The sequence below is a fragment of the Balaenoptera ricei genome, chromosome 7 (assembly GCF_028023285.1).
Source record: "Balaenoptera ricei isolate mBalRic1 chromosome 7, mBalRic1.hap2, whole genome shotgun sequence".
Classification (NCBI taxonomy): domain Eukaryota; kingdom Metazoa; phylum Chordata; class Mammalia; order Artiodactyla; family Balaenopteridae; genus Balaenoptera; species Balaenoptera ricei.
Window position 1 is genome coordinate 48,620,931 of NC_082645.1, and position 18,708 is coordinate 48,639,638.

The following is an 18,708-nucleotide window of genomic DNA, read 5'->3' on the forward strand; positions in this document are numbered from 1 at the left end:
TTCTACTACGGGGGTGGGGGGGTGGGGTGTGGAATGGGAGAGAGACCTCCTGGAATTTCACGTATTCTCAAGAGTTGGTTTTTCCCCAGCCTCCTGGGATCTTTAAAAGAATGTCAAGATATGGCTCTTGCTTTCAGGAAGCTTCTAGAAGACAGTTTTCCGTGAATTTCCAGCAGCAGCCATTGCCCCCTCTAGCAGGGCTTTGTTTCCTTTTGTGGTCTCTGTCCTGCTTTGTTTTCTCTTACTTCCTCTCTACTGTATTATTTATTCTGTAGGCTGCTTTAGACAGCACCTCCCCACCCATCACCACCACCCATTTCCTTTCTTTTGATAAACACTAAAGGTTGCCAATGCAAAGGAAAGTTCTAAAGGCAGTACTACAGAAGACATGGCTATAGTGTAGGTGAGTCTTAATCTTATTAGGTGGAGACGTTTTTGAGCCCCTAAAATTGAAGGTGTTTTTGATGTATCTCTTCTCTTAAATAAAAAAAATTTCTTAATGATCATGTGCATCTTACTTTCCAGTGTTTCACTTGTAGATATTGCTACTCTGGCTTTATTTATTTTGGCAAAAGAAAGGAGGCACCTTCTGAGACTGCTTTGCTTTGAGGTCAGATGGATGGTTTGATGCAAGAAGCTCCTTTCAGTGGAGTGAGCACAGAGCGTGTGTTTAGGTGTCCAGGATAACTGGATAATAAGGGTTTATTATCTTGAGATTTTAAGGCTGACTCAGGTGTGGACATGAAGGGACATTATGAAATGCAGCATTTTCCTCCCAAGTATTTCTTGGATTTAACTGTTTTCTTGCATTCCTTGCAAATGAGAATATATAGGAATATTCTTTGTAATTTATAAACTGCTATAAATGTTGGTTAATTGCTTGATTTGGAGGAAATGGCTCATCTGTGTTCATTGCAGCCTAGTTAAATCTGTCAACAAATATTGAGAACAAAGTGTGTGGGAAGGCTGTGTTCCGGCTTCTGTTTGTATCTATTAAAGAATAAACATAGTCCCTGCCCTCAGCTCACGGAGTCGATTTGAAATTTCATAAATAGGTGGTATGGCACTCCAGAAGAGGAAAGGTTTAAGGCTGGTGTTGTTCTATGATTTCAGACAAGGTGGTCATGGTTATGATACTGCCATTGGGATTGCAAACTGAAATAGATTTTTCTCTTATTTTTAAATCATCTCACTGTTTAATCTAGGATAACTTTTGTTATATTTTATATACCCTTGTAATCACTGCAGAATGCTTATTTAACACATAACGTAGAGACATTGTGCCTATCTCCAAAGAGTTTATGTGTTAAAGGAGAAATCTAAGAAGTAAAAGTAAGCTCAATAGTTGGTTTAACTTCTGTGGGTTTTGAAAAGAAGAATCTATGGCATTTGGGAAAATTAGATGTCGAATGATAGTAGAAAAATAAGAAAATTTAGGTGACTTCAGATCATTGACCTAAAGGTAATGTCATATACTCATATTTTATTTTCTTTTAAATGAACATTATAGGAAATTTTCTCCCATTAGATCATTTCAGTTGTTGTAATCTAGAGGCTGGTCTTTTCTCTCTTCCTCAAAAATATATAAAGAAATGAGAGCTGAAGTTCTCTACTTTTTCAAAGATTTATTTTTATTTATTTTTTATTTTTAAATAGGACTTATTCATTCTTTTTTAAAAAAATTAATTAATTTAGTTTTGGCTCCATTGGGTCTTCCTTGCTGTGTGCGGTCTTTCTCTAGTAGTGGCGAGCAGGGGCTTCGTTGCGGTGCGCGGGCTTCTCTTTGCAGTGGCTTCTGTTTTTGTGGAGCACGGGCTCTAGGTGCGGGCTTCAGTAGTTTCAGCATGTGGGCTCAGTAGTTGTGGCTCACGGGCTGTAGAGCGCAGGCTCAGTAGTTGTGGCGCACGGGCTTAGTTGCTCCATGGCAAGTGGGATCTTCCTGGACCAGGGCTCGAACCCGGGTCCCCTGCATTGGCGGGCGGATTCCTAACCACTGTGCCACCAGGGAAGTTCCATCAAAGATTTATTTTTAAATACTTAAATCTAGCCATATATTTATACTACTTGTGTGATAGAAGCTAAAGTTTTATGGGGCAGAAATTGAGGGATTCTATTTGGCCAGTATTTATTTGAGTTACACCTGTGCCTTTTGATCTATAGTATTTAAGGTGAAAAAGGACAGCATTTCTTGTTTTATCCTATTATGCTTGTCCATAAGAACTTCCTTACATGTATGGTCCTCTAGTAGGAACTTGATAGCTTCTGGCAGTTTCTTTTTTTGTGTCTGGAAGGCTGGTTTGCATTATTTCTATGTGGTTCACTTCTGTAGCAGGGCAGTGTTCACCCTTTTTAGGGGAAAATTGTCAGTAGTTGAAGTTGCTACAGGAAGGGAAGTGATGCAGAAGGTGTCATTCAGGGAGAGCCCGCTGGCTGCCCTCATAAGACTGCTTCACGGTGGCATTTGCATTCAAGAATTTACCACTGTCTTCCTTTTGGTACTCAAACTGGAATCAGCAACTTAATATTCTTTATGTCTTAAATAGATGATACTTGGCAAAGTGACTCCCTTGGACAGAGCTCATGAGAGCTTTTGTTTAAAGCTAGAACACTGGTTTATTAATTTATTCCCAGAATCATGTCTGTCAACAAGCTAGACAATTGTGTTGGGTGGACTAGACCGGCACACTCTCCCCCACTGTTGTTAGGTGAAAAAGCCAAATTAAGAGGCACTGCTCCTTGAGAACAGGATGAGAAGAAGGAAAAGTAGTTATGATGCCAGCATTTAATAGCACTGGGTCCCATAGCCTGATGGGCCTATTTTCAGAACTGGATGTGGGAGTATGTATTTATAAGTTCACAGGTACTGTCAGGTGTGCAGATAATCTTCTCTGGACTATACTGCCAGTGTTGGCCCCTCCAGCCTACTACTATAGTTGCTTTTTCTGACCACCTCGCTTCAGATGGGCATAGTCTTTAAAGGGTCTGTTGATGAATGTCAAGTTCCAGTTACATCTTTCAGGCCATGACTGATTGGGACTTTGCACAGCTCTACTGTGATCTGTATTAATTTCACAATTTAACCCACGGGGAGCAGTCTTTTTTTCCTTTCCAGCTTGTGTGTGTATGGGGGTTCCTTAATTTTTGCACCCAGATATAATCAGTTAAAGTTTCTCCATGTGCAGTTTGAATATCTTTTAGAGAATAAATTTAAGCTCTTTCCCTTGAGTTACTACTATTTAGGGAGGAAAACAAGAACTGGGAGAAGAACTTAGAGCGAATATCTGATAGCCTCTTCACTTGAGACCACTGATGGGGGAAGATTTCACTATCCTGAAAAGAGCTGAGCTCCCAAAAAATAGGCATCTAAGGTGTCTGGGATGAGATGCCCAAGTCCGTGTCTGCCACTCCTTGCCCTGTGAGCTGTGTATTCCAAGTGGCATTGTAGATCTGTGGTGGGTTGGTGGTGACAAGGGTGATTAATCAGGGGCAGCTTCACCGCCGAGGTGGGGCCTGAGCTGTTCAGTGATCCAGAGAAACACGGGGGAAAAGTTCCCTAAGGACCTTGGCCAGGCTTTGCTGGCCTGGCTCCACTGATATTTTTCTCTTATTTCTTTAGTATGTAGTCTTTGCTAAATGACAAACCCTGAAGGGTTGATTGATTTTTTTTTTTTTTTTTTTTTAATTTGGAGAAGAAAATGTCTGTGCTGACCAGGCATCTATTTATTTTTTAACTTTTCCTACCGTTTTTTATGCCACAACATTTTGTATTGTTTCCTTCAAGCATGACTGTCAGGAGAAATTTGTGTTTCCACAGCTCCCCTATGGAAGCACACTGTGGCCCACTTCCAGATTCAGTGTTTGCCCTTTAGTGAAACCCAAGTCTTTTCACAGGGGTCCATTCAAGTAGCATTTTTAAAAAGAATTAGGCTCTAAGCCATGCTCCTTTTGTGTGTGAAGACTTGTTTGTAAGACGAGTTAACCCTAATAAGCTTCACTATGGCTTTCTCCAAATTCTGCTTAAGATATTTACTTCCTAGTATCTTTCAGGTTGGTTGGTTTGTTGTCAATTTTTTGGATTGTTTGATTGCTGTTTCCCAAAGCTTTCATTGCTCTAAGCAGAGAGGCCAGCACTGGGGAAGAAGGAGGACCCTTGCTGGGAGTCCGCAGATTTGGATTCTGGCCCTGCTGTTAATTAGCTGCGTGACCCTGGGGCAAGTCAGCCTCCCAGGGTCTCTGTTTCTTCATCAGGAAAACAAAGGGCTTGGAAAAATAAATACAGGCCTGGACCCAATGATAAGAAAGGTCACCCTGTGTGCTTATGTTGTGCATGGCAGCACTTTGGGACCCTTCCTCCCTCTCAGTGGGCTCCACAAAACCTCGGCTCAACTCTGGGGTCGAGCACTTGTGCGGGGCGTTATACGGAGACCACTGGAAGCGTTGATGCTAACAAGGCAGGTTTTCTACAGAGGAGTCATCCCCTCTTTGTTTTTTTTCAGCAGTAAGCTACTTGCCGCCTTCTACCTGCTTCGCCTTAGTGCGTTAACAAGGGTGTGATGGTAACACAACCCACTCAGATTTGTTACTGTTTTGGCCGTTGTCTAGCCATCTCATCTGAGTTAGTGGAGGGAAGAGAGAGCTGGAGGCGAGACTGACTAACTGATGAAATAATGGTCCTTTTGTCTGTCTCTTTGCTGGAGGGGTGGTTTTATGTTTCATCTTAGGCCTGGGCCATTGTGTTGTTTATACGTGCTCAGTACAACCCTGCTTAAAAATACAGCTCATTATTTAAAGGATTCAGCCGCAGGCCTGTTCTTCTTACCTCCCCCCACCCCCGCGCAAAAGTCATAACAATATGTGGTAAAAACCCATTGCAGTGTGTGCTGTTTGATCAGACACCCCGACATCAGTGTTGAAATGTGTTCCCACTGTATTTATTTTGCAAATGTTTTTAAGGTATGTTTCATTCTGATTAACCTTCCAAAATGTTTTCCTTATGGTTATATAATCAGTAGCATCTGTAAAACATGCCTTTAACCATGTAGCTTTCCTTCTTAACCACTATCTTTTTGATTGTCTTAATGTTTTCTTTTGATGAATGGGGGTTGGGAGACCCACATTCCTATGCCAGATATCTTACAGTAACTTGTCCAGATTTAGCCTCATAACCTTAATTCGATGTGGAATGCTGAGAATGCGCTGTTTTTTTTTTTAACTTTTATAACAAGATGGTGAACTTCTGATCACTTCATTAAACATTATAAAACTCTCCTTGTGTCTTTAGCATTTAGTTCCCCGTGTTAGTTTATTCATAGAAAATTGATGTAAAACTCAAGGTACCTTTATATTATCCTAAGTGATCTGTTTGTTTGAAGACAAGTTACCGTTTGTGTCAATATGCAAGTTATGTTCCAATTTATAATACTTAATTCCTCTCCCCTCTCCTCCTTTTCTCTTTAGAAGCTAAAGAGTGTTGAAAATGTTAAAGGCTGTGCTGAAGAAGAGCCGAGAGGGAGGAAAGGGAAGCAGGAAGGAAACAGGTATGTGTCCAGGATTGAGTTGAGCTGAGCAAACATGGTGGGTGTGAGCCAGCAAGGCCCCACTTAATCCAGGTGGGGCAGATGTTATTGCCTTGGGAATGGGTCAGAGAAGTGATATGGGTTAGAAGAAACAGCAACCTGGAGGCCATGAGAAACTAAATATATTCGTGAGCTTTCTCCTGGGAAGTGACTTTGAAGATTGAGTTTGGGTTCTGAACCAAATCCTTTCCCAGAAGACTTGTAAGGGTCATAATTTTAACAGGTCATTCAGATCCAGAGGCAGAGTTATAGGCATTGAGGGAGAGCAGGTGTGTCCAGGAATTTGATTTCTAGAAAGCGCTTTCTCTTTTCCCACGCGTGCTTGCATTTTATATGTTTGACCAACTGCTGGCTGACTGGTCCTCATCTTTTGAGTATCAAATTTTCCCCCTAACAGGTGTCGCCACACTCAGTGCCAGGCTGCTAGTTTTCATTATGATGAGAGCTACTTAATTTGGCTTGGATTTCATTCCTGTTTGTAGAGTTCTGGTGCATATGTGGTCATTGTGACTCTACACTGCATTCCGTGTGATAAGCTACTCTAAGGTTATTTTGGTGACCATTCACCAGAAAAACTACATGTTATCTACCTGTATTGCACAATAAAAATCTGTTAGCATGGATCGATTTCCCTGAAATGTGCCATTTCACTCTGTAAACTCATGTTAATCCAGAGTCAGAGAACGGCTGGTTTCTGAGTTATTGTATATTGAATAACACTTCAGTTTTAATTTCTATTAAGGTATAAATAAGTAGGCTGAATTATAGTTAACTCTTTAACTCAAAAGATCTTGTAATGCCTTGTGGTAATATTGTTATATATGTTGTTTCTGTAAAAGAATAAGTGGACTTGTAAACTTTTTGATTATGTGGAACCTTGACAAATTTTCTATTATTAATTTCCCTTTAACCAAACCTGCAAAAGGCAAACTTAACCTTAAAAGTAGAGACTTTGTTGTAAAGTTGCTGATAAGATTCCATTAAAAGCCTTTCATTAATGCCTGGCTAAGCAGATGCAAAGAAAAGAAGAAACCAGTTTTTGATGATAGAAACAGGAGACCATAGTTAGCTCTTAACCTTAGAAAATCAACTCCTAGCTTTGAATAATTAATTAGAATTGTTACTACGGAGAATTTTCAGTTCATATAATTTCTATCCAGGGGGCCCTTCACCCTGTGCTGGGTTAAGGCCAAAACATCCTTCCCTTTAGTTCTCGAAAAGCTGTCTTAAAAACAACAACAAAAAATTTTTCCCCAGTTTTGGCTCAACTGACACTCATCCTAGGAACTATGTTATTTGCTTCTTTACATGCCTTTGTAATTTCCAGGATAAAGTTAGATCCTAAAGCTGTCTGTTGGACTGGAGCTGCCAACCAGTGGGTTATTTTTCTCAGGGCCAGGGTCTCCAAGCCAAAACTCTCTGCTTAGTAATGGAGTCTTTCACAACAGGCTTACCATCCTCTTTGATCCGTGCCAGACTCATGTGAAATTACAGTATGTTAATGATTTTCGGCACCCTGCCTTTCAGATGGGCCAGACAGTGAACATTGTTTGCGTTTGAAACTTTTCCAGTTGTAGAGCATACTATTTGGGGTTTATTTCCCCCTTTGGTCTTTAAGAGCAACTATTGTGTTTTCTGAATCATTCCTTCATAATAATTCCCACCCTTTGGCTTTTCACTAATGCAAACCAACTTGAAAGAGCAATGGGAACATTTCTCATAAAACATCTGTATGGTGTATGCCTTTTTTCTCTTAACTAGAACCTGGTTGTATTCCACTGGGGAACAAAGCAGATGGAATTTTAAATCTTGACGAAGTTATGTCACAAGATGATTGGGGAAAATACTTGGAATTTGACCATTCATGTGTTGAGCTCTGTGCCAGCTCTCATTATATAAGTAAATCACAGCTAAGTTTCTCTGTAAATTAAAGCTGGCTAATCTACTGAGACCGCTGTGAAACTTGGGGTAATAATATCTGCTGCAATATGGAAAAATTTTGCTCTACTGTTTCCAATTAAACCAATCTTTGTTGTCAAGACAAAGGAAAATTCATTTTTACGTACTTGAACTCACAGTCACAGAAATTTAGAAAATATTTGTCTAAAATTTTGAGTTCAGCTTTTCATACCCTTTGTAGATTGTTTTTACAATCTTTTTTTTAAAAACTATTCCCTTCTTAGAGATTCTTTTTTTTTTTTTAATCAGTCATCAATTTTATACACATCAGTGTATACATGTCAATCCCAATCTCCCAATTCAGCACAGCACCACCCCCACCCCACCGCGGTTTTCCCCCCTTGGTGTCCATATGCCCGTTCTCTACATTTGTGTCTCAACTTCTGTCCTGCAAACCGGTTCATCTGTACCATTTTTCTAGGTTCCACATACATGCGTTAATATACGATATTTGTTTTTCTCTTTCTGACTTACTTCACTCTGTATGACAGTCTCTAGATCCATCCACGTCTCAACAAATGACCCAATTTCGTTCCTTTTTATGGCTGAGTAATATTCCATTGTATATATGTACCACATCTTCTTTATCCATTTGTCTGTCGATGGGCATTTAGGTTGCTTCCATGACCTGGCTATTGTAAATAGTGCTGCAATGAATATTGGGGTGCATGTGTGTTTTTGAATTATGGGTTTCTCTGGGTATATGCCCAGTAGTGGGATTGCTGGATCATATGGTAATTCTATTTTTAGTTTTTTAAGGAACCTCCATATTGTTCTCCATAGTGGCTGTATCAGTTTACATTCCCACCAACAGTGCAGGAGGGTTCCCTTTTCTCCACACCCTCTCCAGCATTTGTTGTTTGTAGATTTTCTGATGATGCCCATTCTAACTGGTGTGAGGTGATACCTCATTGTAGTTTTGACTTGCATTTCTCTAATAATTAGTGATGTTGAGCATCTTTTCATGTGCTTCTTGGCCATCTGTATGTCTTCTTTGGAGAAATGTCTATTTAGATCTTCTGCCCATTTTTGGATTGGGTTGTTTGTTTCTTTAATGTTGAGCTGCATGAGCTGTTTATATATTTTGGAGATTAATCCTTTGTCCGTTGATTCGTTTGCAAATATTCTCTCCCATTCTGAGGGTTGTCTTTTCGTTTTGTTTATGGTTTCCTTTGCTGTGCAAAAGCTTTGAAGTTTCATTAGGTCCCATTTGTTTATTTTTGTTTTTATTTCCATTACTCTAGAAGGTGGATCAAAAAAGATCATGCTGTGATTTATGTCAAAGAGTGTTCTTCCTATGTTTTCCTCTAAGAGTTTTATAGTGTCCGGTCTTACATTTAGGTCTCTAATCCATTTTGAGTTTATTTTTGTGTATGGTGTTAGGGAGTATTCTAATTTCATTCTTTTACATGTAGCTGTCCAGTTTTCCCAGCACCACTTATTGAAGAGACTGTCTTTTCTCCATTGTATATCTTTGCCTCCTTTGTCATAGATTAGTTGACCATAGGTGCGTGGGTTTATCTCTGGGCTTTCTATCTTGTTCCATTGATCTATCTATGTTTCTGTTTTTGTGCCAGTACCATATTGTCTTGATTACTGTAGCTTTGTAGTATAGTCTGAAGTCAGGGAGTCTGATTCCTCCAGCTCCGTTTTTTTCCCTCAAGACTGCTTTGGCTATTCGGAGTCTTTTGTGTCTCCATACAAATTTTAAGATGATTTGTTCTAGTTCTGTAAAAAATGCCATTGGTAATTTGATAGGGGTTGTATTGAATCTGTAGATTGCTTTGGGTAGTATAGTCATTTTCACAATATTTATTCTTCCAATCCAAGAACATGGTATATCTCTCCATGTGTTGGTATCATCTTTAATTTCTTTCATCAGTGTCTTTTTTTTTTTTTTACACACACACACACACACACACACACACACTGTGTTTTATTTTTACAAGAGATAACTAGACTGACACCAAGCATTGTACATGGATGACCACAACAAAAGCAACAATGATTGCAATTACCAAACATGAAACACACTCATACTATGTCATAATATTGACATTCAGTCCAGTAATCCTCCATTGTAACAGCTCCTTTACTTTGCAGTGAAAATTGATTTGTACGTTCTTTGCCTCTGAGTCCTTGTGGGATTTTTTTTTTTTTTTAATTCAGACAGAAAGTCACAAAAATTATACTCATCACCATCAGTTCACTCAGTCCCATGTAATTAATTTTTTTTTCATCTTGATCTTTTGTTAGCACTTTTATGAGTTCATCAGTTTTTCATTAGAGTTCTGAAAATGCTTATTCATTCAGTTCAGCAGTACAGTCAGTTACCAGAAACCTGTACTTGTCAGAGTCTTTTCCATGAATTTCTTGTAGATGAAACCCTTTTATAGGAACATATTTGCAAAAGCATCAGAGTACACCCAGAACTGTCTGTAAATGACAAAAGACTTAAAAATGACCACAGTTAAAGATTTGATGAAAGTTCATAATAATGCAGTTGACAAGAAAATTAGTTATTTCTGAGATATACATTTTAAAGTAATAACTAGGATTATGACTTATAACATTATACCAGAACATATAAGATTTTTAGAAATTTCATGTAATGTCTGAAACATTTATATTAACATATTTCCATACAAATAACCCAATGAAAGTTTAGTATTAGTTGTTTTGTTTGTTTTATACTGCATGTTCTAATTAGGCATCAATTTTATACACATCCGTGTATACATGTCAATCCCAATCGCCCAATTCAGCACACCACCATCCCCACCCCACCGCAGTTTTCCCCCCTTGGTGTCCATATGCCCGTTCTCTACATCTGTGTCTCAACTTCTGCCCTGCAAGCCGGCTCATCTGTACCATTTTTCTAGGTTCCACATACATGCGTTAATATACGATATTTGTTTTTCTCTTTCTGACTTACTTCACTCTGTATGACAGTCTCTAGATCCATCCACGTCTCAACAAATGACTCAATTTCGTTCCTTTTTATGGCTGAGTAATATTCCATTGTATATATGTACCACAACTTCTTTATCCATTCGTCTGTCGATGGGCATTTAGGTTTCTTCCATGACCTGGCTATTGTAAATAGTGCTGCAGTGAACATTCGGGTGCATGTGTCTTTTTGAATTATGGTTTTCTCTGGGTAAATGCCCAGTAGTGGGATTGCTGGGTCATATGGTAATTCTATTTTTAGTTTTTTAAGGAACCTCCATATTGTTCTCCATAGTGGCTGTATCAGTTTACATTCCCACCAACAGTGCAAGAGGGTTCCCTTTTCTCCACACCCTCTCCAGCATTTGTTGTTTGTAGATTTTCTGATGATGCCCATTCTAACTGGTGTGAGGTGATACCTCATTGTAGTTTTGATTTGCATTTCTCTAATAATTAGTGATGTTGAGCATCTTTTCATGTGCTTCGTGGCCGTCTGTATGTCTTCTTTGGAGAAATGTCTATTTAGGTCTTCTGCCCATTTTTGGATTGGGTTGTTTGTTTCTTTAATATTGAGCTGCATGAGCTGTTTATATATTTTGGAGATTAATCCTTTGTCCATTGATTCGTTTGCAAATATTCTCTCCCATTCTGAGGGTTGTCTTTTTGTCTTGTTTATGGTTTCCTTTGCTGTGCAAAAGCTTTGAAGTTTCATTAGGTCCCATTTGTTTATTTTTGTTTTTATTTCCGTTACTCTAGGAGGTGGATCAAAAAAGATCATGCTGTGATTTATGTCAAAGAGTGTTCTTCCTATGTTTTCCTCTAAGAGTTTTATAGTGTCCGGTCTTACATTTAGGTCTCTAATCCATTTTGAGTTTATTTTTGTGTATGGTGTTAGGGAGTATTCTAATTTCATTCTTTTACATGGTAGCTGTCCAGTTTTCCCAGCACCACTTATTGAAGAGACTGTCTTTTCTCCATTCTATATCTTTGCCTCCTTTGTCATATAGATTAGTTGACCATAGGTGCGTGGGTTTATCTCTGGACTTCCTATCTTGTTCCATTGATCTATCTATGTTTCTGTTTTTGTGCCAATACCATATTGTCTTGATTACTGTAGCTTTGTAGTATAGTCTGAAGTCAGGGAGTCTGGTTCCTCCAGCTCCGTTTTTTTCCCTCAAGACTGCTTTGGCTATTCGGGGCCTTTTGTGTCTCCATACAAATTTTAAGATGATTGTTCTAGTTCTGTAAAAAATGCCATTGGTAATTTGATAGGGATTGCATTGAATCTGTAGATTGCTTTGGGTAGTATAGTCATTTTCACAATGTTGATTCTTCCAATCCAAGAACATGGCATATCCATCTGTTGGTATCATCTTTAATTTCTTTCATCAGTGTCTTATAGTTTTCTGCATACAGGTCTTTCGTCTCCCTAGGGAGGTTTATTCCTAGGTATTTTATTCTATTTGTTGCAATGGTAAATGGGAGAGTTTCCATAATTTCTCTTTCAGATTTTTCATCATTAGTGTATAGGAATGCAAGAGATTTCTGTGCATTAATTTTGTATCCTGCAACTTTACCATTTTCACTGATTAGCTCTAGCAGTTTTCTGGTGGCAGTTTTAGGATTCTCTATGTATAGTATCATGTCATCTGCAAACAGTGACAGTTTTACTTCTTCTTCTCCAATTTGTATTCCTTTTATTTCTTTTTCTTCTCTGATTGCCGTGGCTAGGACTTCCAAAACTATGTTGAATAATAGTGGTGAGAGTGGACCTCCTTGTCTTGTTCCTGATCTTAGAGGAAATGCTTTCAGTTTTTCACCATTGACAATGATATTTGCTGTGGGTTTGTCGTATATGGCCTTTTATTATGTTGAGGTAGGTTCCCTCTATGCCCACTTTCTGGAGAGTTTTTATCAGAAATGGGTGTTGAATTTTGTCAAAAGCTTTTTCTTCATCTATTGAGATGATCATATGGTTTTTATTCTTCCGTTTGTTAATATGGTGTATCACATTGATTGATTTGCGTATATTGAAGAATCCTTGCATCCCTGGGATAAATCCCACTTGATCGTGGTGTATGATCCTTTTAATGTGTTGTTGGATTCTGTTTGCTAGTATTTTGTTGAGGATTTTTGCCTCTACATTCATCAGTGATATTGGTCTGTAATTTTCTGTTTTTGTGGTATCTTTGTCTGGTTTTGGTATCAGGGTGATGGTGGCCTTGTAGAATGAGTTTGGGAGTGTTCCTTCCTCTGCAATTTTTTGGAAGAGTTTGAGAAGGATGGGTGTTGGCTCTTCTCTAAATGTTTGATAGAATTCACCTGTGAAGCCATCTGGTCCTGGACTTTGGTTTGTTGGAAGATTTTTGATCACAGTTTCAATTTCATTCCTTGTGATTGGTCTGTTCATATTTTCTATTTCTTCCTGGTTCAGTCTTGGAAGGTTATACCTTTCTAAGAATTTGTCCATTTCTTCCAGGTTGTCCATTTTATTGGCATAGAGTTGCTTATAGTAGTCTCTTAGGATGCTTTGTATTTCTGCGGTGTCTGTTGTAACTTCTCCTTTTTCATTTCTAATTTTATTGATTTGAGTCCTCTCCCTCATTTTCTTGATGAGTCTGGCTAATGGCTCATCAATTTTGTTTATCTTCTCAAAGAACCAGCTTTTAGTTTTATTGATCTTTGCTATTGTTTTCTTTGTTTCTATTTCATTTGTTTCTGCTCTGATCTTTATGATTTCTTTCCTTCTGTTAAGTTTGGGTTTTGTTTGTTCTTCTTTCTCTAGTTCCTTTAGGTGTAAGGTTAGATTGTTTACTTGAGGTTTTTCTTGTTTCTTTAGGTAGGCTTGTATAGCTATCAACTTCCCTCTTAGAACTGCTTTTGCTGCATCCCATAGGTTTTGGATTGTCGTGTTTTCATTGTCATTTGTCTCTAGGTATTTTTTGATTTCCTCTTTGATTTCTTCAGTGATCTCTTGGTTATTTAGTAACGTATTGTTCAGCCTCCATGTGTTTGTGCTTTTCACGTTTTTTTCCCTGTAATTCATTTCTAATCTCATAGCGTTGTGGTCAGAAAAGATGCTTGATATGATTTCAATTTTCTTAAATTTACTGAGGCTTGATTTTTGACCCAAGATGTGATCTATCCTGGAGAATGTTCCATGCGCACTTGAGAAGAAAGTGTGATCTGCTGTTTTTGGATGGAATGTCCTATAAATATCAATTAAATCTATCTGGTCTATTGTGTCATTTAAAGCTTCTGTTTCCTTATTTATTTTCATTTTGGATGATCTGTCCATTGGTGTAAGTGAGGTGTTAAAGTCCCCCACTATTATTGTGTTACTGTCGATTTCCTCTTTTATAGCTGTTAGCAGTTGCCTTATGTTTTGAGGTGCTCCTATGTTGGGTGCATATATATTTATAATTGTTATATCTTCTTCTTGGATTGATCCCTTGATCATTATGTAGTGTCCTTCCTTGTCTCTTGTAACATTCTTTATTTTAAAGTCTATTTTATCTGATATGAGTATAGCTACTCCAGCTTTCTTTTGATTTCCATTTGCATAGAATATCTTTTTCCATCCCCTCACTTTCAGTCTGTATGTGTCCCTAGGTCTGAAGTGGGTCTCTTGTAGACAGCATATATATGGGTCTTGTTTTTGTATCCATTCAGCAAGCCTGTGTCTTTTGGTTGGAACATTTAATCCATTCACGTTTAAGGTAATTATCGATATGTATGTTCCTATGACCATTTTCTTAATTGTTTTGGGTTTGTTTTTGTAGGTCCTTTTCTTCTCTTGTGTTTCCCACTTAGAGAAGTTCCTTTAGCATTTGTTGTAGAGCTGGTTTGGTGGTGCTGAATTCTCTTAGCTTTTGCTTGTCTGTAAAGTTTTTGATTTCTCCATCAAATCTAAATGAGATCCTTGCTGGGTAGAGTAATCTTGGTTGTAGATTCTTCCCTTTCATCACTTTAAGTATATCATGCCACTCCCTTCTGGCTTGTAGAGTTTCTGCTGAGAAATCAGCTGGTAACCTTATGGGAGTTCCCTTGTATGTTATTTGTCGTTTTTCTCTTGCTGCTTTCAATAATTTGTCTTTAATTTTTGCCACTTTGATTACTATGTGTCTCGGCGTGTTTCTCCTTGGGTTTATTCTGTATGGGACTCTCTGCGCTTCCTGGACTTGGGTGGCTATTTCCTTTCCCATGTTAAGGAAGTTTTTGACTATAATCTCTTCAAATATTTTCTCTGGTCTTTCTCTCTCTCTTCTCCTCCTGGGACCCCTATAATGCAAATGTTGTTGCGTTTAATGTTGTCCCAGAGGTCTCTTAGGCTGTCTTCATTTCTTTTCATTCTTTATTCTTTAGTCTGTTCCGCAGCAGTGAATTCCCCCATTCTGTCTTCCAGGTCACTTATCCGTTCTTCTGCCTCAGTTATTCTGCTATTGATTCCTTCTAGTGTAGTTTTCATTTCAGTTATTGTATTGTTCATCTTTGTTTGTTTGTTCTTTAATTCTTCTAGGTCTTTGTTAAACATTTCTTGCATCTTCTTGATCTTTACCTCCATTCTTATTCCGAGGTCCTGGATCATCTTCACTATCATTATTCTGAATTCTTTTTCTGGAAGGTTGCCTATCTCCACTTCATTTAGTTGTTTTTCTGGGATTTTGTCTTGTTCCTTCATCTGGTATATAGCCCTCTGCCTTTTCATCTTGCCTATCTTTCTGTGAATGTGGTTTTTGTTCCACAGGCTCCAGGATTGTAGTTTTTCTTGCTTCTGCTGGCTGCCCTCTGGTGTTTGAGGCTATCTAAGAGGCTTGATGGGAGGCTCTGGTGGTGGGTAGAGCTGACTGTTGCTGTTCAGACAATCTTGAGTTACACTTTTATGTTGAACCTATTTTGAGAATTTGGAAAATCACTGAGTTAAACTTACTATTTTTCAAAAGAAAACAAATACTTTTCATAAGTATTGAAAAGTTTTTATACTCTGAGCGCCTGTCCCTAAAAGAAAATGTCACTTTATTGGTAAAATTCTAGCAGGTATTGAAATTTAAGTTATATGTATATAAGGATATTTCAAGTATTATGTACAGTGAGATATTAAATTATTGAAAGTTATTGAAAGTCATTGAGTCAGCTCTAAAAATAGCAAAATTATTTTTTTATGATTTTTTTTTTTTTTTTTTTTTTTTTTACCTAGGAAATGCTTATAGCTGAGCAAAAAGTATTTTCTGGAGGCTGTAGAATCACACTGGAGAATGCAATATTAAAAACTTTAAAATTTTTTGGGAAACTACATTTATTTGTTTCCACTAGTCCATCAGTGCAAATGAGTTCTCTTGACCTTGAGTCAGGCCTAAGGGAGGAAAAATCAATATTAAACCATAATGTGGGGAAGGCCAGATGAGGGCATCTATTTTTTCTTTCCCTGCTGTTAGGGCCTTGATCTAAAACAAGCGGATGCGGTGTTATCTTTATTTTGAAGCTCTCTAGAGAGGTCTACAACCTTCTACCACGTGTGTAAATGACCTTTACTATCAGCAAACTTTCATGTCACTATCATTAAAGTTCCTTAATTTAAAAGTAATTACTGAACTCTTAAACTTTCAGAGTATTGATATCAAACCTGGACCTAGTAAGAGTTTAGAGTGGATATAAGAGCAGCATAGGAAATTCATATCTTTTCTGTATAGCAGCACTGTTTAGAAAATGAAAAGGAAAACAGTTCCATTTCATAATAGAAACAGAAACTTTAAATATCAACCTAAGAAGAAAGGTACAAGCCTTATATTGAAGAAAATAATAAAACTTTGTTGAAGGACTTAAGGGAAGACCTGAATAAATGGAAAGAAATACTGTATTCCTGAATAGGCAAATGTATTATTTTAAACTGACTAGCTCTTACAAAATTATCTATACATGCCATTTAATCTCTAATGAAATCCCAACTATTTTCTTTTTAAAGACGTAATTTTTTTTAGAGCCAGTTTTAGATTCACAGCAAAATTGAGAGGCAGGTGCAGAGATTTTCTGTATTCCCCATGCCTCCACTCATTCCTAGCGTCCCTATTATCAATGTTCTCCCATCAAGGAGGTACGTTTGTTACAACTGATGAACCTACATTGACGCATCATCACCCGCAGACCATAGTTTACATTAGGGGTCACTCTTGGTGTGGGACATCCTGTGGGTTTGCCCAAGTATATAATGACATGTATTCACCATTATAGTATCATACCAAGTACTTTCACTGCCCTAAAAATCCTGTTTTGTTTTGCTTTTGACATAGTTGATTTTAAAATTCATCTGGAAGTGAAAATGCTTAAGAATAACCAAGGAGAAATTGAAAGTGTGGGGCACGTACATCAAAAGGGCTGAACATGGTTCCCATGCCTGGGTTCTGGCTGTAGGAGAGGCTGAGCAAGTGTGTATTTGGACTTCTTAGCTTCTCTAGGGCAAGGTGGACTTCATCTCCCACCAAGATGTGCGTTAGGGGGACTTCCCTGGTGGCGCAGTGGTTGAGAGTCTGCCTGCCAGTGCAGGGGACACGGGTTCAAGCCCTGGTCCAGGAGGATCCCACATGCCACGGAGCAGCTGAGCCTGTGGGCCACAACTGCTGAGCCTGAGCTCTGGAGCCCGTGAGCCACAACTATTGAGCCTGCGAGCCACAGCTGCTGGGGCCTGCATGCCTAGAGCCCGTGCTCCAGAAGAGAGGCCACCGCAGTGAGAAGCCTGCACACCACATTGAAGAGTGGCCCCTGCTCGCCACAACTGGAGAAAGCCCACGCGCAGCAAGGAAGACCCAACACAGCCAAAAATGGATGAATAAATAAATAAATAATTTAAAAAAAAAAAAAAAAGATGTGCGTTAGGGAGGATTCTTGGTTGTAGACATTTGCAGGTCCTCTCCACATCAAAAGGTAACCAACACAGATATCTAGTATAGCTCATTATAATAGTTACTGCTTCCACAGAGCAAGTACATGGCTTGGCTAGTTTTTTGGACTTTTTTTCCTACTGGTCTCCAAGAAATGAAACCTAATTTTGTCTAACATCTACAATGTAATCAAATCTCACTGTTGATAATGGTTTTGTTTTTTTCCTTTTAACCTTGGAAATAGTGACACCAATCTGGAAGCATTAGATGGGCAAGGCCTCTTGCTCTCCTAGAAAGGGCTAATCCCTCTCCCTCTCTGTGTGTCCCTTTTGCCCTCTGCTAATCTTGAACAGTTGCCCTGTCCAACTCTCCTACTTGCCCTGTATTGGTGTGGAAGTATTGGGTTGGCCAAAAAGTACATTTGGTTTTTAAGTAAAAATAAGACATATTTTTCATTTTCACCGAGAACTTTATTGAACACCGTATTCACCCTTTTGTTCCACTACCTTAGGCCATTTTTCAGGCAACTTCATAGTTCCATCTTCCCCAAATTTTTTATCTTTTTGAGCAAAGAACTGTTCCAGGTGCCTTTTACAGTCTTCCAGGGAATTGAAATTTTTTCTATTAAGAGAATTTTGTAAAGACCTAAATAAATGGAAATCCGAAGGTGTAATGTTTGGTGAATACAGCGGGTGAATCAAAACTTCCCAGCCAAGCTGTAACGGTTTTTGGCTGGTCATCAAAGAAACATGCGGTCTTGCGGTATCCTGATGGAAGATTATGATTTTTCTGTTTACTAATTCTGGACTCTTTTCGTCGAGTGCTGCTTCCAATTGGTCTAACTGGGAGCAGTACTTGTTGGAATTAGTTGTTTGGTTTTCTGGAAGGAGTTCATAATAGAGGACTCCCTTTCAATCCGACCATATACACATCACCTTCTTTAGCCTTTGGTGGTGGTTCATTTCGCTTGCCCCAGTCCACCTTATTGTATAGTATCCACTTTTCATCGCCTGTCACAACTTGTTGTAAAAATGGAATGTTTTCATTACGATTAAGTAGAGAATCCCATGCGGAAATATGGTCAAGAAGGTTTCTTACGCTTAACTTAGGTGGAACCCAAACATCAAAGTGATGAACATAACCAAGCTGGTGCAAATGATTTTCAACGCTTGATTTGGATATTTTGAGTATGTCGGCTGTTTCCTGCGTGGTATATAACATTGATTGTTCTCAGTGTCTCGATTTGATCAACTGGTCTACCTGCCTGTGCAGCATCGTCCAGCGAGAGATCTCCAGCACGAAACTTCGCAAACCACTTTTGACATGTTCGATCAGTCACAGAACCTTCT

General features: G+C 38.6%; 1 protein-coding gene across 6 annotated transcripts in view; it reads left to right on the top strand.

The window, feature by feature from the left end:
* Positions 1-18,708, top strand: part of TANC1 (tetratricopeptide repeat, ankyrin repeat and coiled-coil containing 1) — a 242,525-nt gene that overhangs the window by 68,494 nt on the left and 155,323 nt on the right. For all 6 annotated transcript variants that reach the window (XM_059927927.1, XM_059927922.1, XM_059927925.1 and 3 more), the window contains one exon: positions 5,458-5,537. In XM_059927927.1, coding sequence (XP_059783910.1) covers positions 5,477-5,537 — 61 coding nt within the window. In that variant the 5' untranslated portion in view covers positions 5,458-5,476. The remainder of the gene's footprint in view (positions 1-5,457; positions 5,538-18,708) is intronic.